Here is a 21,293-nt window from a genome sequence, read left to right as displayed (position 1 = left end):
GCGTGCAGGGTCTCCCTTGCACTTTGGAGTCTCCAGCAGCGTGCAGGGTGAAGGAAGAATGACGCATATTCTGTATCTCGTGACTGGACGGCCTTGCCTTCCTCGTTGGGATGCGGCACTTTTGCACAGAGACAGATGGCCCCACAGTCATTTTGAGCTGAGCGAGCTGTCCAGAGAGCAGCCTTCTCACTTCCCCTCTGGAGCGAGGCTGCTTGTCTGACCGGAAGTCCGGCTCCCTCCCTCCTGGGCCTTCTCCCCCAGGGCTGGGGAGCTGCTTCTCCAGCACCTGGGTTTTGATCGGCCCTGTGTCAGCAGACTGTCCTCGGAAAGCTCCGGTCCTCTGAGCTCTTTTTAAAAAGCAAGATATATGCCAACCCTCCAGGCACGCTTTCTTAAGATTCAGCTTATTTTGAGGGAGCTGTTTGACTTTTGAGCTCCCTTTCCCTAAGGAGGGAAATTCAGCCTCAGATAAAATGCCAGACAGAAGCCAGAATTGGACCAGTTTTCTTTACCCCCCCGCCTTTTTTTTTTTTTTTTAACATTCTGGTTGAGTCTTCAGTACGTAAATTCTCTGTCAGGTTGGTTGTTCTTTGCCCTTTGGTGTAGTGGGTGCTGCATAGCGTTGGCACTGATTTAATGAGTCATTCCTTCTGGGGCAAAGATGAAAGCCAGGTTTGGTTAGAGAACCACCAACCAGATTAAATGATTCTCTTCCAAAGAATAAAATCATAATGGATGGCAGTAAAATGAGTTTGAATATCTCTTTTTAACTAGTCAGTGACCCTTCCAAAGGTGTGTAATGATAGATGCAGTGGATCCATGCAAGTATTTGAAAGAAGTGAGTAATTTGTGATTATTGCTAACAGAACCACTAGTTCAGATTTTAAACCCTTCTCAGAACCTTGTCTCCACTCTCCCAAGTGATGGTTAATTAGCTATTCCAGCCTCTGTGATGTGTGGACCTAGGTGAGAGAAACATAGCACTTTCTGATTCCGAGGCTCCTATGGCATTGGAGAGATTCTTTTCTGGGCTCTCTTTACTTTCTAAAAAAATGTTTTATTTAAAAACGACACCGTTTCTTGTTTTCTATTTATTGGTCTCTAAACCCAGAGTTCCTTCCAGTTTTGTATCCAGGCACCAAGAGGAAAACTTGAAGATGTTTTCAGTCCCCTCTTATAAGCCCATGTTTATGAGATTAAAAATGGGAGCTGAAATGAGTCCTTAATACGAGAGCATTTTCCTCGTTGTTGGTCTGCTCTGTCCCTGGGGAAATAGATTGAAAATCAATATCTTAATCCCGTGGAGGCCAGCCAGCCAGTATATTTTTATTTTGGAGATGGGCGGGCTGTGTGGTAAGCAAATCCAGTAAGGGCGTAAACAATGAAATGTACTGTTAACCTGACAAATGAACTCTTGCTGGATCGCAGCTGTGTTTCACTTTTATTCTTAGGGCAGCAGGAAAACACACACACATACACACATGCACGCGTGCACACACACTCACAGTCAGCGGGCAGTGTCCTGGGCTCGCCTTCTTGTCCGTAACAGCTGAATGTACTTCCAGATTTAGCTGGCTGTGCACTCCACGCAGGAGTGCGGTGACTTAGTACTTAAACCAGGTCCTTTCCCGTTTCCTCTCTCCTGAGCGTTTAAGTGCACAGGTCAGCACCCCCCAACACCCTTACCTGGTGCCCCTTTAAGAGGAGGGAGGGGAAAAAAAAACACTCCTTATTTTTATTTTTACTTTTCTTTCACATTGAATTATTTCGTGTGTGTGGCAACTTCTGTTTTTAGGAAGTGGAAGAAGCCAGCAACATGTTGGATTGTTCTGATAATACCCTGCTGGCCTACTGCCCGGGTCAGCAGGGCCTCTGCTGAACTGTATTGAAATCACCTCCAGGCCAGTGTATGAAGTCTGCAGGTGCGGAAATTCTGTCTCCCTGGCTTAGGTGGGGCTTCATCGCCCCCATTGTGTTCCTTGATAAAGATAACCCCACCCTGCAAGAAAGCAAAGACTGCTGTGAAATAAGGAAGGTTGTTCATGACCCTGAAGTAAATCAAGCAGGCCTTGGGTAACTAGACATAAAGAATTAGGAAATAATGTGATTTGGATTTTTGCCTTGATTTTGGTGGCCCAGACCACACTGTCTTAGGACGTACCTTTTTTTTTTTTTATAATTGCTTCCAAATTTTACTGACTTCATCTAAAGTAAACCTTGAGTAGCTTTTTTTTTTTTTCAGCTAAGCTTAGAAACTTTGAGTATCTACAGGAGCAGAACATAACAAAAAAGGCGCAGAAGAGATTCAGAACTAAGAGACCAAACTTCCCAGGGCCTCCCACTTATAACTTAAGATCAGCAGCCTCTGGCACCAGAATAATTGTTTGAGCATGGCCTGCCAGTGCAGGAGATGTAAGAGATGCGGGTTCGATCCCTGGGTCGAGAAGATCCCCTGGAAAAGGGCACAGCAACCCACTCCAGTACTCTTGCCTAGAGAGTCCCATGGACAGAGGAGCCTGGCGGGCTGTGGTCCATAGGGTCACAAAGAGTCAGAGACGACTGGAGCGACTTAGAACACACACAGATGATGCTCAGGCTGTATGGTTGTCTTCATTTTTTCAGCTCCTTTGTGCCTCGTTCGCTTTCCCATTTTCCCTGATGCTTCAGATATGAGAAATCCCATCTATGAGATAAAAAGTAGCTTTGGGGTGGCTCCTTCGATGGAAGGTACCCCTCTTGAGAAGGGGTGAACAAAGACTCTCCATGCTGGTTCTCAGTGGACTGGGCCTTGTCCTGGAGGCTCTTGGGGACAGGGTCAGAGACCGGATATCCAGTTTTATCAGGTCCCCGAGAAAACTCTTAGCCATCGGGTGGTCCACGTATGAGGTGTGAACCGAGATCTCACAGTGCACCCAGACACAACCGATAATACATGTTGTTTTTCTTGGGTGAACTGGACCTTGGAAAACCCAGGGTGACAGAGGCGAGCCAGCACAGGACGTGGTCTCAGTCCCGCGTGCCCCTGCAGCCCGGGGCAGTGAAGGTGGAGGTTTTATTTCTGTTTTCAACCTTTAAGTAGTTTTTATTTACCCAAGAATGTTGTCAACTTTTCAGGAGGCTATAGATGTTTTTCTCCTTCCCCCTCTTTCTTGCCACCTCCGCCTCATTTATAATTAACTGTCTGATCCTGTCTTCTCTGGTCGTATTTCTCAAATCCGTCCTCTTCTATTTCTGATGCGACTCCCAGTCACCTTCGCACTGGCCCGCGCTCCGCGTCCACGCTGCCCCTTCTCCATGGAGTCATTTGTCACAAAATGCCAGTCTCACGCTGTCACCATCGCCCTGCCCCAGGACCAAGACCCTCACGTCCACAGGCTCCTGGTGACCTAGCCCCTGTCCACCTCTTTTATACCTGTGTTTGAACTTGAATGACTCTGAACAGTTTGATTTCTATGTGTGCATCCAGGGAGAAAAAGGTTTGGGTCTTGGGTTTTATTTCTGTGGGTGGATGCTTAGGCTCTGCCCATATATCAGGGTGAGGAAGGGGCATTTGGTGGCTTCATCAGGAAGGGTATGCTGCCAATCCATGAGGCCTTACCCGGGTTTCTGCTCCCAGAGAGTTGACCCTTGAGACAAGTTGATAAACTCAGCCGAGTTTTTGCTAGAACACGCTGTTTGCTCCCCTTTGTAGCAGGGCAGTGCAGGATGCTGTTTTCTGGTGGGAGTGAAGAGTGTATACACACCCGTCACACTCTGGCTCTGCCTTGCACTCCTGTAGACCTGTCACTTTCGGGGGACAGTGTGGCCCATGTGGGGACAGAGCTCCCTTCTCTGAAAGTACTAACCTTGTAGACACTGTCTCTACCACCCTTGAATGCCTAAACCAAATCGTGGCCAGACTCTTTTATCTAAAAGAAAAACAAAAGAGCACCAGATTAAAAGTTTAAAGGATGTGGCTCTAGACCTAGTTCTGCAGGTTTCTGTTTATCACATGATCCTAGGCAAACTCCCTAACTTCTCTGAGACTCAAATTTCCTCATGTCTAAAGCAGAAATGATAAAACTGATCCTGCCCACCTCACAGGATTGTTGCGAGCGTCCAATGGGTATCACCAGAAATCACTGTGTGGTTGAAAAGTGAAGTTAAAGTCTCTCAGTCGTGTCCGACTCTTTCCGACCCCATGGACTATACAGTCCATGGGATTCTCCAGGCCAGAATACTGGAGTGGGTAGCCTTTCCCTTCTCCAGGGGATCTTCCCAATGCAGGGATCGAACCCAGGTCTCCCACATTGCAGGTGGATTCTTTCCCAGCTGAACCACCAGGGAAGCCCAAAATGTGGTTAGAAGATGGTAAAATGATATTATGATTGTGATATTATCAAAATCATATTAAAATAGATTTGATTAAGAGAAGTTTTCTCTATCTGTGTTATGTCATCAGGACTGGTATTCACAGTTTAAGTTCTCAAACTTCAGATGAGGTCAGAGAAATTTCTCTCCGTGGTAGCTTGCAAATGGCCTGCTTTTCTATGCCTTCAGCTGGACCCTGCAGCTGCCTGAGTGACCTTGACAATTTAGCTGACCTCCCTGGTTTTCAGCTTTTTTTCAGCTGCCAAGTGGTAGGACCAACCCACCTTCAAAGAACTTTCCCATTCCTAGTAGTCTACTTTTAAGATCTTTCTCTGAGGCATGGGGGCAACTACTTTCTCGGGTGGAGCCCTGCATTAAGTCAACAGTTGTTAATAAAGTGAGAATGACCTTTTAAGGAATCAAACAGGCTCATCAGTAGCGAGCCATGAATAATATTGTTGTAAGTCTCAGCGACGAGGTCCCGATAAAATTACATTCCTGCGGGTGTCTCTTTTCCTGATGTGCTGACCTTCATAAGCTAGAGGAGCTTAGTGGATTCCTTGCTCCTCTAACCATTCGAAAATTTCCTTGGCACCCAATATAGAACTGTTGAAAAGCAATTTCACTATTGGTTATGAGCCCAGAGTTTTATTAAGGTGAGATTTGAAATTTTTCTCCTAAGAGGAGCTCAGAAAACCCTGGGTGGCTCAGTTTGAACTTCTTTAACTCTTTCTTTCAGGAGACGGTGCTGCTGAGCACTGGAGAGGGAAAGCTGAATTTCTATCCCGAGACTGCCACTTAACCAGCTGTCTGACCCTTGAACGCTCTGTTAGCTATTTGATTCTCCACGATGTTTTTCTGCCTGTGTAAGATAGGGTGATAATTGTATTTTCCCCATGGAGTTGTAACGGTCTTATAGGTGATCACTCATGGTGGGGAAGACAAACTTCAGGGCCCAGAAGGTGTTAGGTTTTGTTCTTATTGGTTATCAGGATCATCTGACACCTAGAGGGCTCCCACCCCTGTCCTTACGCGCTGTAGCACAAGGGTCCCCAACCTCTGGGGTCTAATGCCTGATGATCTGAGGCTGAGATGATGCAGTAATAATAGAGATAAAGTGCACAATAAATGTAGTGCACTTGAATTGTCCCCAAACTCCCACCCCCAGGTTCTTGGAAAAATCATCTTCCATGAAACTGGGTACCGCTGCTTGAGCAGATTGCTCACTTTGCTCTTCTTGTGGCTTTTCACTCCTCAGGAATCAGAGGCACTGTCTGTATGGTCCCCTGGGGGCAAAGTTTGGTGATTCAGGGAAATCAGTTCCCATCTGTCTCTTAGATGGGTAAAGAGAGAGAGGTTGATCAAGGCTGGTACGTAAAGCCTATCCAGAGAGCATCTCAGGTGTGTGGGACCTCCCTGCTTCTCTCTTGGACTTGTGACTTACAAGTTGGGAAGTTTCTGAAGTGTCCTTAGTCATGTTCAGATAGAGAGCAGCGGTCATCCCTGTCCCAAGCACAAAGCCACACACTCTCAGGGCGATGCTTGGCCTTAAACATCGTGGACTCATACTAACTGGGTACCAGATGTAGCCCAGAAAGCAAAAACTTACTTTTCTCTCCTTGTCACTGGTATTCAGGATACACTTAAAAATTGAATTAGAGGTGCTTATCTCCTTTTGATCTGAAAGCATGTATATTAAGTGAAATACAGTAAAAGCAGCCCCCCTTAAAGGCGTGCAGCTCTATGAATTTTGACGGATGTCCTCAGTGGGGTGACCACCCCTATATTTAAGACATAGGTCACTTTCCTCACTCCCAAATGTTTTCTGTCCTTCCTGCAAGCCCCTGGCAGCTGTGGCTGCTCTGTCTTTATCACTTCAGCTAGATTTTTTAAATCCCACCTGCCAGGAGTCCTGAAATTCTCTAGAAGACATCCATTGTTCCATCCGGTACTCACAAATGGTCCTGAACTCCCGCAGGCCTCTGGCTCCCGCCTGGGAGCCTTGCTCTGGTTATTCATCTCTTTGCTCAGCAGAGTCATCCAGCCGCTCTGTGGTCCAAGCCACAAACGTGTGCTGTGACTCGAGACACAAAGTCCTTGTGCAGGTTCTCAGCTCTCTCGGGAGCCATGGCGTGGTTGGGAGGTGACATGCACGAATACAGAGTTTAATAAAGAGACAGAGAATTAACGGGCCACGCGAGGCCGAAAGTCAGGACACGTCCCGAGATCGTGTCACATTGTCGTTTTGGCCGAGCCTCGGGGACAGCGAGTGAGGGGCCCACAGGAAGGAGAGGGCAGCTCTGTTCTTGGGGGGGCAGGAAAAGGCCCCCCAAAAGCAGAGGCATCTGACTCCTGCCTGCCGTTCACCCTCCCCTTCTCCCCTCCCGCTCACTGAAGCCTTTGATTTCCTGGAACTGGAAAAAAATATTCCACTTCCTGAACTTGCATCACGGGCCCTCCGCTTTCTGTTCATTTTCATGACTGTCCTTGGCTTATTCTCTGGATCATTGCGTGCTGGCCTCCAGCCCCGCTGGACTTCTCACAAACCAGATCCTGGACTAGACTGTCCTTCCTCGTCTCCTCCTAGGACCAGACAGCCAGGCCTTGTACAAAGAAGATGCTCCAGAAATCTCTTGTCAGTTCAATGACTGAGTTGGGCCTTCTGGGGAAAAACCTTGAGGGAGAGAATTCCTGGTCAGAACAAAGGGATGCCGTTAGGAAGATGTTTGAACGGCCACCATTGTTTATACTCCCAGGAATGACAGTGCAAGGGAGAAAGGAATTTTGGAGGATTGGAAGTTAAAGTGGACTTGATTTAAATCAAATTTATAAAAGATCTTAGCATGTAAGATCTCTCACACACACACACACACGCAGGCACAGACACAACTTCTTTGGTTTTTATATCCACCCCCCGGTTTGTGAAAGGGAAGACCCCATCTCGTTTTCCTGCCGTCTTATTTTCCTTGGGAGAAGAGGCAGAAGAAACTTGAGAGGTCAGTGTCAGCGCTCAGTCTGTGTCTGCCGAGCAGCATAATGGATGTTCTCAGGCCGGAGTAGGATCATCCAAAGGATAAAATAAGAATTTGGGAGTCTGCCTGCCATATTTAGCCTGCCCTCCTCTTCTTTAATTTTATGCCCCCCACGCCCCACCCCAGGGAAACCTTGGTGGCATCCAATTTCCATTCCATTCTGTCTGCCGTGACTTTGTGGAGGCTGTTATCACATCCCCAAATCTCCTTTCCCGGCTTCTTCGGCGCCTTTCTTTTCTTTGCTAGAAAATCCATGGATTCTCACTCCCTTCTAAAACCTCCCCTGAATAGAAATTGGGTTATGTTCTCCCTACCTTGTGCTGGTCATTTCATCACCCCTCGTTGCCCAGGCAGTTCAAACAGAAACCAGTGTATAAACAGAAATACTTAAGTAATCAAAATACTTGGAGCAGTGAAAACAAGAACTGGCCCATCATGCTAATAACTTCTCCAGGAGACTGGAGTGTGGCTGCCTTCCCGCCTAACCTGAACCTTTTCCAGGTGGCCAGGGATGCAGAGCACTGCCCAGAATCCAAGCCGAGTGACTTCGGACAGCCACTGCACTTCTCTGTGCCCGAGTGTCTTCATTTATAACTGGATAGTGATGCTTTTTCCCTGACATTCTCGTGTGTTGAAATGTTAAAGTAACACGCACGAGCAAAACATTGATTGTGGGTCCGGAGTGCTTTGAGAGAGGCCCTTGGGAAAACGTCGGTCCCATTTGCTTATGGGTGCCAGTTTCCAGGTATAGTCTATCCAATCAGTTGCCAACAGAAGTATATGGTCTGCTCTGTTTGAAAGTGGGACAGGGCATTAGGGGCATTCAGATTAAAACCACAATGAGGTATCACCAACATGTATCCGAATGAGTAAAGTCAAAAAGTAGTGATGACACCAAAATCTGGTGAAAATGTGCATAAGTGAGCTCATTCATACATTGCTGGTGGGAATGTAAAGTGGTATAGCCGTTCTGTACGCTACTTTGGCAGTTTTTTGTAAAACTAAACATCTAATTACCATGTGATCCAGCAATTGCACTCCTGTGTCTTTGTCCCAGAGATGGATACTTATGTTCAGGTAAAAACTATGCATGAATGGTCATAGCAGCCTTATTTATAATAGCCAAAGAATGGAACATACTATAAATCCTTCAGTGGGTGAATAAAAACAGACCGTGGTACATCCATGTCATGGAATATTACTCAACAGTGTGAAGTAACCAACTATGGATAAACACAACAACTTGGATGAATCTCCAGGGAATTATGCTGAGTGAAAACAGCCCATCTCAAAAGGTTACTGTGTGAGTTCATCTGTGAGGCATGCTTGAAATGACAAAAATTATAGAAATAGGAAACACATGAGCGGATGTCAGGGGTTAGAGACAAGGGGAGGAGGCTGAAGGATGGTGGATACGGTTACAGAAGATGTTTGTAATGATGAGACGGTTAGGTGTTTTGACTGTGGTGGTGGCTATGTGGAACCACGTGTGTAATGAAATTGCCAGAACTAAGTACACATGCACACACACACAGGAGTACAGGTGAAACACGGAAATCTGAACGAGACGCATAGATTATCAATGTCAATATCCTGATACTGTACGATGGTTTTATAAGGTGTTACCATTGGAGGATGCATGGCAAAGGGCGTGCAGGATCTCTGTATTATCTCTTACACCTGCATGTGAATCTCCAGTGATCTCAGACTGAAAAGTTTGATTTAAAAAAAGATTGAGGCAGGATTCAGAGCCCAGGTCGTCAAAATTCATCTTGTCAGTGTTTGGAGGAGCTGATGCTGCAAAGGTGTGTTAGAACTGGGAAGGCAGTCTTTTCAATCGTTCTGATGTGACACCCTCTGCCTGCAGAGGAGGAAGCGGGTGGAGAGTATGAACAGAGCATCCCACAGCTAGACCTGACGCAACAGGGTGGGTTTTGGTGGTCCTTCCTCTCTATTAAAGTTTGATAAGCTCTCTGGATCCCAGGACCCAGAAACTAGCACAGCCGCATCCTTTAGAGGAGGAGCAGAGAAGAGAAACGGGTCGGGTTGGAAGCACCGTTTCCCTCTCACTCCCTGGGGCTTGGTCTGGATGCGGCCCCTGTTCCTGCAGCCTTGGCCATGAGCGGGTTGAGTTTGGGATGCGGCCACACGTGAGCACCGTTGGCAGGCACGCTAGAAATAGCCCTGGGCAGCCAGGTTATTGGCAAGCTGCTTCTCCCCGGACATTAACCCAAAGCAAAGGCTTGTTCTTATTTCATGGCAGATGACATTTGATAACTGGGACTCCAACTCTTGGGCTGTCTCGGGGGAGCTTTTCTCTCTTGAGAGTGCATGCCAGGATGGTATAGGCTGGTGATGGTGGCACATGATGGCCATCTTTTCTTTAAAGTCGTAGGACAGTCACATCTGGACGGCACCTATGAGGATCAAGAGATTGTCACTAATCCCCCGGACATCTGCCAAGTTGTGGAGGTGACCACCGAGAGTGATGAGCAGCCGGTCAGCATGAGTGAGCTCTACCCGTTGCAGATCTCCCCCGTGTCTTCCTACGCAGGTAAGGGGCTGGGTGGGTCAGAAACTCTGCCACTGAACGGGGAACAAGGCGGGGAGGTCCTTTAGTCTAAGGTCACCCACTTCACCAACACAGCAGAGAACCTCTCCTCCGTCCTGAGGATTACTCTGGCTGGAATTATTCTGGCTTTAATGTTCTCAACCAACGTCTTCTTAGACACTTTCGTTCTCAGGTCCAAGTCTTGGTCACAACATTTCTCTTGATTACCCGTAACATGTTCACACATGACTAATGGATAAGAAGATTTCTTTGGGTGGGGGGGGTGGGGAATTGTGTTCAATTTTATAGATGTTACAGCAAGATGTTACAGAAAAACCAGGATGAAAGTTTGGGCCAGTATAATAGTTCATCTGCGTCTGTTTTATTTGCACACATTATCAGAAATTTGTAAGGGTGTTTTTCATGGAATCTGAGTTTGTCCCACCTGGATAGGACCTTAGGGATCACCTCTTCCAGTTCCTTCATCGGAAGTGAAGGAATTGCTCCAGGCCAGTAAGTGTTTGGCTCAGAACTTGAACTGAACCTGCAGACCCCACGTTCCATTCTGTCGTTCTGCCAAGTTTCCTTGTCATCTCCACGTAGGTTCTGCTTCTTTTTTCAATTTAGCAAAGCTTCTCATTGGGCATTTTGAACTTCCCAGGGAATGTCCCCAGACTGGAAGAAATTGGCCGCGATGTCCCAGGGTTAGGACCAGATTCAGCAGGCTCTCCCATCTTTAGAGGATGAAGTGGTGGCTCCCTTCCCCCACCAGCATTACATCATACCCTCCTTCTGATGATCTCCTCTTGACTTTTTGGTACTCAGTTATAGTTATGAAATGTAAGGTCTGAGTTAGAGTTATTCCTTGCAGATATTACAGGTAAAAAGAGGACGTCCTCTGACGGGTAACCACAGTTGCTCGGGTCAGGAATTCTTCCCAGTGCTCTTTATGTGCTGCCAAGTAGCATGTCCTTCAATCTGGGCACCACCCCAGTGACTGGCACAGAGTCGGCTTCAGAATTAGGTGGATTCATGTGACACATTGTTTGTACATTAGCAGCCCCAAAATTAGCTTTCTGTTTCCTGAACCCCAATTTGCTTTCATGTCACCTTAATTTTTTTCAATTGTAAAATATCCATAGTATAACATTTACTTTTGGAGGGGGAGGGGCATGCTGTGTGCCCTGTGAGATCTTGGTTCCTCGAGCAGGGATGGAACCCATGCCCCCTGCTGTGGAAGCTCAGTCTTAACCACTGGACCGCCAGGGACGTCCCCCCACTTCAGCCCTTTTTAAGTGCACATTGAAATGGCATTCAGCGCCTTAACAGTGTTGTGCAAGGAGCACCCCATCCATCTTTAGAACCCTTTCACCTTATGAAACTGAAACTCGGTGCCCGATATACAGTAACTCCCCATGCCCCTCCCCCCAGCCCCTTGGAAGTCCCCCTTTTACTTTCTGTCTCTCTGCATTTGGCTACTCTTTGTGCCTCGTATAAGTGCAATCATACACTATTGGTTCATTGGTGACTGGTTTATTTCACTTCACAGAATGTCCTCAAGGTCCTGACTTTCTTTTGTGCCTCAAACATAAAAGGAAAGTGAGAAGCAACCTTGGCTACAAGAAGCCTATAATCTGCCAAACAGGCTAAGCTTGTCATCAGTTATTTATTCATGAAACATAGTTTGAACTCCTGTGTGTACCAGTCCCTGTAATAGGAACTATAACGATACTGTTTGTGGCGTGTTCATTGTGCCCTGGAAACTATGCGAACTGCTTGATGTTGACTGGCTTATTTAATTGTCAGGAGAATAACCCTGGGTACTGTCATTATTCTGTCTTTAAAAATTAAGTATCTAAGGCTGCTGGGGTGAAGCAATGTGTCCAGAGATGGACAACCTGTGGCACAGTGGGACCCACGCGTGGCTGATGCTGTTCTTGGCCCTTGCACTGCAACGCTGCCCTGCGGGAACTCGTGGGGCTCAGCCATTCAGAGCAGTCCACATTCCAGGATCTCAAGGGCCAACCAAAGGAGGCAGGGCCAAATGTTTATGCCCTGCTTTTACAGTGGAGATAACTGGAACCTGAAACACTCAGTCATTTGGCTTTTGTTTCCCTGACCGTGGCTGAAAATGTGTGACTTTCCTCTGTATCATGCACTGCAGGCATTATTAATTCCTTTTTTTTTTTTTTTTTTTAAAAAGGGGTTAGCACTTTAGAATCGACTTTTCTATTTATCTGTTGAGTAAGAGTTTTCTGAAGTGTTCTTGGGGATTCTGGAAGGGCCTCTTCTTGCTGTTCTGCCAGCAGTAGCATTTTGCCTTCACAGAAGAATCCCAAGAACAGCTGATTCATGCAGAGAGAAATGAAAATGTCATTACCCTTTTCAGGACATTTGCAAGATTTGAAAAGAAGGGTTTTAGTGCCAGGCTGGCAGGCAGCGGGGGTTTGCTTGGAGCCTGGTGTTTCAGCCTGGCCTTTATTTCTTTCCATTGTTTTCACTGTCTGAATTCTCCAGAACCCTTTGCGGGGAAGCTTATTGGATAGAGCCAAGATAAGTCATCACTACTACTTTTCTAGAACCCACGACACACCAGAAACTTATCTGTTACTGACCATGGGTAGCTAAAATCTTTCAGTCAGGAATTCCATAGCTTGCTGCTAGGAAAGACAGCTTCTTGGTTGTATTCCTTTTTAAACTTGATGGTCTCCACAAAAAAAAAAATAGGCTGTTTGCCTGTTTTCCATGACAGGGTCCCTTTGTTTGGACTATTCAAGTGAATTTCAGCCTTCTCTAACCACTTTCATTCATTTAGGAAACTGGTATTTGGAGGCAGTTGTTTGCTATTTTTTCCCTCCCTACTGATCATTGAAATAGAATCCCAGTAGTATTACAAAAATCACATTCACTGTTGCAAGTCGGTCTTCTCTGTGGTCTAAATATGCTGTTGAGCAAGAAAAGGGACAGTTTCTTTGAGTGGACGGACATACTTGCACTGTGGGCTTCCTTAGTGGCTCAGCGGTAAATAATCTACCTGTAGTGCAGGAGACATGGGTTCAACCCGTGGATTGGGAAGAGTTCCTGGAGGAGGAAATGGCAACCCACTTCAGTATTCTTGCCTGGGAAATCCCATGGACAGAGGAGCCTGGTGGACTGCAGTCCATGGGGTCGCAAAGGAGCTGCACATGACTTAACTACCGAGCACACACACTTGCATTATGTTGTTTGAAGACAGCATGGAATTCTAGTTGGATTCATGAAACTTCATTCTGGGGAGGGATGTCCCAAAGCCCAACCTTTGGAAACTCTAGAGAAGAGTCCTTTTTATTTTTAAACATCCCGGTGTGTGAACAGGGATCATTTATTATGTTGTTGGTGGTTTAGTAAGAGAAATCACAGTAGTGTTGGGGGATAGGCTGGATGAGAGGATGGAGAAGAAGACAGAAGACAGAGGGTTGATTTGTGATAACTGAGAGAAGGGAGATCAGTCACCAGCAGAAAAGACTTTGGGTCCTTCCGGAAACCAGAGAAGGTGTGTGTTTTGTTGGGTGCAGCAAAAATAAAAGTGCTTTAAGAGGACTCTGGTTTGAAGGACTTCCCTGGTGGTCCAGTGGTTAAGAATCTGCCTTCCAATGCATGGGATGCAGGTTTGATCCCTGGTCGGGGAACTAAGATTCCACATGCTGTGGAGCAACTAAGCCTGTGTGCTGCAACTGGAGAGAAGCCCGCATCCCGTAACAAAGGATCCCACATGCCACAGCTAAGACCTGACGCAGCCAAATACAGAAATAAATTTTTTTTTTAAAGAGGGCTCTGATTTGAACCTTTTCATTGAGACTTGTAGTGAAAGTCATTGAGGAAGTGATTGAGGGAAAAAAATCCTTGTCAATCTTACTAATAAAACTTGTTGAACAAGTCTTCCAGAAAATGTACCAAGATGTCATTGTGCAAAAGGGCCGTGACGGAAGACATGTTGTCTCCTTCCAGATTATGTTCCTAAGATGGTCTGACAATAAAAACTGGGCTAAGGGGACTCCCCTGGCGGTCCAGTGGTTAAGACTCCATGCTTCCACTGCAAGGGGCATAGGTTTGATCCCTGGTCAGCAAACTAAGATCCTGCATGCCAGGTCACATAGCCAAAAAATAGAGCAAAAAAAAGAAGGAAAGAAAGAAACTGGGCTACGTGGAGAGTAAGCCTAAGACTAGGATCACTGTAAAACTGCAGGTCCTGAAGGAAGCACCCAAACCTCCCCCTTCCCTCTCACCCCGGTTGCTTCTGGGGAAACGGAGATCAGAAAGATAAATCAAACTGCTTAGGTACCTGCTATTACTCTGTAAACACTGCAACTTACTCAGACCGTGCTTAGGAGGCAACTCCCAATTTTTTTTTTATTCCATTTTACTCAAAGCAAATAAAAAAAAACCAAAATGAAACTAATGAAAAGGAAAACTAAAACAACTCATATTGATGTGTCAGCAGCAACATTGATCTGGAAGCGGCAGCTGCCGTGAACTTGTTAGTTCTGTGAAAATACCAGTGGTGAAGTAAAACCCAAGAAAACAGAGGAAGATAGGTATGCGTGGCCCCCAACAAAGCACTTTGAGCCAGTGACCCAGGAGTCGTTGGAAGTACCGCTGTTCTTCTAGAGAGAAGGGTTTGAGATCCTCAGGCTGGGGCTTCAAGCATCTTTTGCTCCTAAGCTGAAGGCACTCAAGGCCGTTCTTTTAAATACTAAAAACTAGAATAATCAGGGACTTCCCTGATGGTCCAGTGGTTAAAACTGCACACTTCCAATGCAAGGGGCAGGGGTTTGATCCTTTGTCCAGGAACTAGGATCCCACATGCCGTGCAGAGCATCCAAAAAAATACTTAAAAAAAAAAGTTAGAAATCTCAGTTTGCTAATGTGGAGATTCTTCAAAACTGCTTCAGAGGGAATTGACCTTCCTTTAGATATGATGCTCTTCTGCTAATGCTTGTGTCAGCTGAAAACAGAAGTTCGGAGCATTTGTGTCTCCTCTTGGCTCCAGCAGTTTCCCTGAAGTTGTACTTACAGGTGGATGACATTCTGATCCCGTTCACAGTCATGCCAGGTCCCACCACAGAGTCTTCCCAGAGACTGCATCCCAACCCCTCCTGCCTTGGTGATTCAATCCCCTGCTGGTTTTTGCCCATTTCCAACAAGCCTGGTGGTATCCTGTGTTTATTTGAAGGGGACAGGAACAGAAGATGAAGTATTTCTGGAGGGTGTTTAGGAGGAATTGGAAGGGCTGGACCTACAGGAAAGGAAGAGAAACCTTGACTTTGGAGCCCTAAGAAGCTAACGCTCAAAACGGAAAGGGGATCTTGAAGTTTCGTGGGAGGTCGGAGCTGCAGGAGAGCCTCGGGGCCCGGGGCCCGGGGACCAGAAGGCTGGTCTGTCTTCCCTTCCTGTGCTGACTCAGACCACCACACTTGGGCTGGTTTCTCAACATCTCTGTTCCGCCTTTTTTCTTGGGAGTGGCAGTCACTGATTTCTGTCTCCTCTTCGGAGTCCTGGGCTAGCTGGAAGATTAAGCCAGGAGGGGCCTTTCCCTTGCTGTTGTCTTTACAATAATGTGTTTTTGTAGGGAAGGGTCTCTTGTGCCTGGCGTTGCTGGTTTGCCCCGATAAAGAGGGTCTGCTGCCCCTGCTGGACGGGCCGGTTTTCTGGCTGCAGATGGTCAGTCCTCTGCGATGGCTTACACCCGGGTGACGTCACCAAAGTACAGTCACCGAGAACGGTGCTCAGAGGCCCCAGGTTGGGCTCCGTGTCGTCACTTTCGGCTTCTTCATTTGAAGAATGATTCTGTGCCTCAGTTTGTCCGTTTGTTCCCTAGCCTTTAGTTCATGGAGGGGGCTGGTCTAGGACTGGTGCTCTGTGTGGTTGGAAGGGCTCTGTGTGGGCTGGGGGCGCTACCTGGTCACAGCATGCCACCAGCAAGGCTGGAGGCTGGAGGCCAGGGCCTCTGTAGGTTTGGAGTGAAAGGGCTGGAAGCCGCAAGAGCACCCAAGATCTTCTGCCCAGTGAGGGTGGGGTGGGGTGACAGGACCTGCTTCCTGACTTAGGGTCCTTGAGAGATTGAACGAGACCTGCAGGCAAAGTGCAGGCCCACAGCTCACTAGCTCCGTAAACATTCACTGATACGGCTTCCCTGCAGACCTTGTCTGCAAAGTGAGTGACCCCGAGGGTGACCTCTAAGGGTCCCTGTCTTTTGGAAGTTCTCCCTTCTGTGCATTCATTTCTCGATGCAGTGAACCCTGAAAAACTGCATGCCATCAATTTTGCATTTGAAACACTTAAAATTTTTTTACTTAAAAAAAAAAATCAAAAGTAGTTTGCTTAAAAAAAATTTTTTTTAAATTATTTTTACTTAAAAAGAAATCTTGGGGCTTCCCTGGTGACTCAATGGTGAAGAATAGACTAATACCTGCCGATGCAGGAAACTCAGGTTTGATCCCTGGCCCAGGTAGATCCCACATGCCTCAGAGCGACTAAGCCTGTGCACCACAGCTACCCAGCCTGTGCTCTAGAGCCCAGGAATGGCAGCTACTGAAGTTTGGAGCACACCTGGAGCAAGTGCTCTGCAACGAGAGAAGCCCCCGCAACGAGAAGCCCACGCACCTCACCTGGGGAGTAGCCGCTGCAACTAGAGAAAAGTCCGCACAGCAATGAAGACCCAGCCCAGCCAAAAATAAATAAATTAAAAAAAATTTTTTTTTTTTTTAAAGAACACTGGTAAATGACTTGAAAAAAAAAATAATCTTGTATTCTGTGCACGGGTGATGTCACCTCTAGCTGTTGCCTGATTCTGTTCCCCTAGTATGTGGTACAGATCCAGTGTTGCAGGAGGCTAGTGAGCTCAGAACAAAGGCACCCCAGTATTCACTGGATGTGGGCTGTGTGCCAGGCCCCGGGCTGAGCACGACATCCTCTTTAGAAAGTGCTTCTATTCCCATTTTACAGATGGGGAAAACTGTGCCTCCGTGAAGTCAGGTCACTTGCTCTGTCTCTCAGAGCCGGCAGGCTGAATCAGGGTGGTGACTGAGTTGGTTGTCTCTTGCTGCCTATAACTACAAACTTAGTGCCTGAACACAACACACTTTATCATCCCACAGTTGCTGAGGGTCAGGAGAGCAGGCGTGACTTGGCTTCGGTCTTCGGCTCCGGGCATTCTCTGCATGAGACCCGCAGTCTAGTTCTGGGCCCGGGCGGCTGTCGCATCTGAGGATGGGATCTGGGAGGGTCTGCTTCCAGGCTCACACCGTGTGGGGCGGAATGTAGTTCCTGGCAAGTTTTCAGCCTGAGGGCCTCAGCTTCTTGCTGGCTGTTGGCTGGAAGCAGCCCCTTGGTTGTCTGTCCGGGTGCCTCCCTGCCGTGGTGGCCTGCCCCCTCAAGGCCAGCCAGGGAGGTCGTCACCTGGTTAGACGGGGTTTCAGACTTACGTAATGTGATCGCATACAGCCCGTCGCCTCTGCCATGTTCTGTAGGTTTCAGAGCAAGTCACGGGCCCCGCCTGCCCTCTGGAGGAGGGAACCCCACGAGGAGGTAAACACGGCAGTTTACTGAGGCTCACAGGACCCCACCCCCACCCCCAGAATCTGTGCATCCACAGCAAGCCAGGGGGAAGATAAACTCCTTTATCCATCCAGGATATCAGCACTGAGGGGCTGGGAGGAGACTGGGCTGGAAGGGAGGGACCTGGGGAGACTGGGCTGGGATTTAAATGGACCAGCTGCCATCCAGTGGGGCCTGGATGGAGCAGCCTCAAGGAAAGGGCCTGACGCAGAAGCGGGAGCTGGCAGTGGACCAGGGGGGCAGACAGGCGCCCGGGGGCCCAGCACCCCACCCCGGGAAGCAGAGACCATGAATCAACGTAGCCTGGCCCTGGGAAAATGAGCCACCCCTCCACCCTCAACCTTTCCTGCGACGGGGCAGAACTAGAGAAATCCAATTCTGCTCCGGCACCTCCTAGGTGCACGCATTTGACCTGAGCACAGGGGACGGAGGTTATGAGTTTAGTGACCCACTTCTCTTTGGAAGAAAAAGTTGCTGATATATGTATAATTTTTTAAAACACTGCCTGAGCCTCCAAACGGTTTGAGCGGCAGGAATGATGGGCCTGTGTTTTTCTCTCTGTGAACAGAAAGCGAAACTACCGATAGCGTGCCCAGTGACGAAGAGAGCTCGGAGGTAAGCATGGCCTGGCGGGGCGGCTGTCGCCAGCAGGCGCTGGGACAGAGCCTTCCCAAGCAGCACGGTGGTTTCCTCGTGGCTAGTGAAGGTTCTTTTCTTTTGATCATGAGTTTCATTTGCGGCATTTTTTTTTTTCTTTTTTTGGTGGTGGTGGTGGTGGTGGTGAAATATACATAACGTAAAATTGACAGTGCTTTTGGATTTCAACTTACAAAACGAGGCTTTGGGAACTGAAGGCAAGGGCTCAGTAAGAAAGGAGGCTGTGATGGCAGGAAAAGTCAGGAAACGCTGATGTTCTTAGCGCCATAAACATCCAACTCCGCGAGCAGCAACAGAAGGTCCAGGTGGCCCCGGGCAGTGATGAGAGGTCAATGTCAGGAAGCGCTTTAAGCAGGAGCCGCTCTCCAGGTCCCTAGAGTCCCTGCCACCCGCGATCCATGCCCACTGGCCAAGTGCGTGTTCAGTTGGATTCTGAGTCCCTCTCCTGTTCTCCTTCGCCTGGCTAGGCTCTGACAATGGCAGGCAAAGCTCTGACGGTGAGCGAAAGCATTCCTCTGAAGCCTGCCTTGTGTCTGCATTGGAGTCAGTTACGGACAGACTGCCTAGCGGTTGTTTGAATTAGCGATTTCCCAGGGTGCGCACTGCTTCCAAGGATAGCCCAGGAATTCTGAAAAGACAGTAGGTGCAGATGCTTGCACACATTCAGACCCTGTTTCTTCAAGGTCAGAATTCTAGGTTCTTCCCTGAATGGCGCCCGCACCTTCGAGCCAGCTGTTGGCAGCACGCTGGAGCTCTGAACTGCACCCATCTGAAAGCGATCCAGGGGCATTCCCTGTCTATTACTGAGCACCTCACTTGCCTCCCTCTGAAAAACGCAGCTGGACTCAGGGGTCCGGTGGGGCCATTGTGAAGACCTGGTCGCCCTCTCGCACCAGCCATCCTGGCCCAGGGCTTCCTAACAATCAGGCCAGGCAGCTGGCGTTAGAGAGGAACCAGAAACCAAGCTGCTGCCTCGTTTTCCTGCCTTCATAGAATAGTCTCGGCTAGATTTCTGGGAGGTGGGCGATGGGCATTGATGATTAAAAAAAAGGGAGGGGAAGAGAAACCGTGTTTTGGGGGCATGTGTGGCTGGGGATAGCTCTCAGTTCAAGGATGTGGAGTCACTCAGCTTCTCGTTTATTCCACGCCTCTTAAGTTCAGACACTTAACCGTGGGGAGAAGGAGCCGTGTTTTAAAAAGCCATTGGAGAAAGGGCAGAGGAAATACCTGTCATCGTTCTTTTCTTTGCAAGGGTCGGCCACACTGGCGGAAGAGGAACATTGAAGGCAAACAGTACCTCAGCAACATGGGGCCACGGAACACATACCTGCTGCCCAGCATGGCCACCTTCGTCACGTCCAACAAGCCCGACCTCCAGGTCACCATCAAGGAGGAGAGCTGCCCCGTGCCTTACAACAGCTCCTGGCCCCCATTCCCAGACCTCCCCCTCGCCCCCCCCATGAGCCCCACGCCCAGCAGCAGCCGCCCGGACCGGGAGACCCGGGCCAGCGTCATCAAGAAGACGTCAGACATCACCCAGGCCCGCGTCAAGAGCTATTAATAAGCCTGCGACTTCCCCTGGTGGTTGTCGGGATTTCTTGGCTTTGTCTTTATCGTTTGTTTGTATTTTATTTTTCTCTCTGACACCTGTTTTAGACGAATCTTAAGGGAAAAAGCCTTGACAAAATAGAACATTGATTGCTGTGTCCAACTCCAGTACTGGAGCTTCTTTTTAACTCAGGACTCCAGCTTCTTGATAGACGCGTTATCTCTAGAGCCTGCTGGATCTCCCAGGGCTGCTCCCTCAAGTTCAAGGACGTCATAGGACCAACCCCCATACGGGCAGTGAGGTGCTGCGTTGCCTGTGGTCAAGGCCAGCATGGTGGAATGGATGCCTCCACACGGAGGAGAAAATGTGAACTAGCTGGAATTTTTTATTCTTGTGAATATGTACATAGGGCAGTACTAGCGACGTTGCAGTCTGCTTCTGCACCTTATCTTAAAAGCACTTACAGATAGACCTTCTTGTGATCCTGCTCTGTTTCACAGCACAGTCAGCATCCCCTTCCCTAGCCTTCTTCCCTCCTCCCCTCCCACCCCTGGCCCTTCATCCCTTCCCTTCCCATCTCTTTCCCTTCATCCCCTCCCCTCCCCCCTCTCCCATTCATTTTCTTTCCTCCTCTTCCTCCCCTCAAAGGCCATGTTCCACATCCCCGAGGAGGAGAAGAAGACAATGAACTTCTCCACCGATGTCCCATTTTAAAAGACTGCTTTAAAAAAAAAAAACAGCAAAAGAAAATCTTTCTAATCTGCTATGCTTGAATGCCACGCGGTACAAAGGAAAACTATCATGGAAAGATTATGCAAATTCTCAGATTTGAAGACAAAAATACTCTAATTCTAACCAGAGCAAGCTTTTTTATTTTTTATACAGGGGAATATTTTATTCAAGGTAAAATTCTAAAGAAAATATAATTGTTTTTTATCTTTTCTACAGCAAATTTATAATTTTAAGATTCCTTTTCTTGTTTATCGGCAGTTATTACATCCTTGTGGCACATTTTTTTTTTAATTTTGTAAAGGTGAAAAGCTTTTATGAGCTCATGTAGCAATCAAATTATCCTGTGGATTGATAATAAATGAATATGATATATAGTTAAATTTTTAATGGGCATCACGCCTGGCTTTGTCTGTGTGTACCTTAGAGGACAGTCATGGGACAGGACTGGCAGGGGTATCATTTCTTCTGGCGGACTGGAACTTTCCCCCTTTCCTTTTCCTTTGTGTAAATCATTCAGTCATGTCCAGCTCTTTGTGACCCTATGGAGTGTAACCCACCAGGCTTCTCTGTTCATGAGATTCTCCAGGCAAGCATACTGTAGTGGGTTGCCAGGTGCGTCTCCAGGGATCTTCCCAACCCAGGGATCGAACACAGGTATCCTGCATTGCAGGCAGATTCTTTTCGATCTGAGCCACCTGGAGAGCCCTGAGGATACGGATGCCTTCCTTTGCTGGTTGTTCGCCCGGAGCTGGATCCTGTGCTGAGTGTTGTCTTACATGACGATTTCACCTCTTCACTCATCAAGGTTGTGCACAGGATAGAGATT

The 21,293-nt window shown here is 47.8% G+C and overlaps 1 protein-coding gene across 4 annotated transcripts in view; it reads left to right on the top strand.

Annotated features, from left to right (window-relative positions):
• The window catches only part of IRF2 (interferon regulatory factor 2), an 82,728-nt gene extending 61,874 nt beyond the window's left edge, over positions 1 to 20,854 (top strand). For all 4 annotated transcript variants that reach the window (XM_043454108.1, XM_043454109.1, XM_043454110.1 and 1 more), the window contains exons 7-9: positions 9,772 to 9,936; positions 18,098 to 18,144; positions 19,439 to 20,854. In XM_043454108.1, the coding sequence (XP_043310043.1) occupies positions 9,772 to 9,936; positions 18,098 to 18,144; positions 19,439 to 19,747 (521 nt within the window). In that variant the 3' untranslated portion in view covers positions 19,748 to 20,854. The remainder of the gene's footprint in view (positions 1 to 9,771; positions 9,937 to 18,097; positions 18,145 to 19,438) is intronic.
• Positions 20,855 to 21,293: the final 439 nt, after the last annotated feature.

The sequence above is a fragment of the Cervus canadensis genome, chromosome 31 (assembly GCF_019320065.1).
Source record: "Cervus canadensis isolate Bull #8, Minnesota chromosome 31, ASM1932006v1, whole genome shotgun sequence".
NCBI classification, from domain to species: domain Eukaryota; kingdom Metazoa; phylum Chordata; class Mammalia; order Artiodactyla; family Cervidae; genus Cervus; species Cervus canadensis.
Note: the sequence above shows the minus strand (reverse complement) of the source record. Positions and strands in the feature narration are given on the sequence as shown.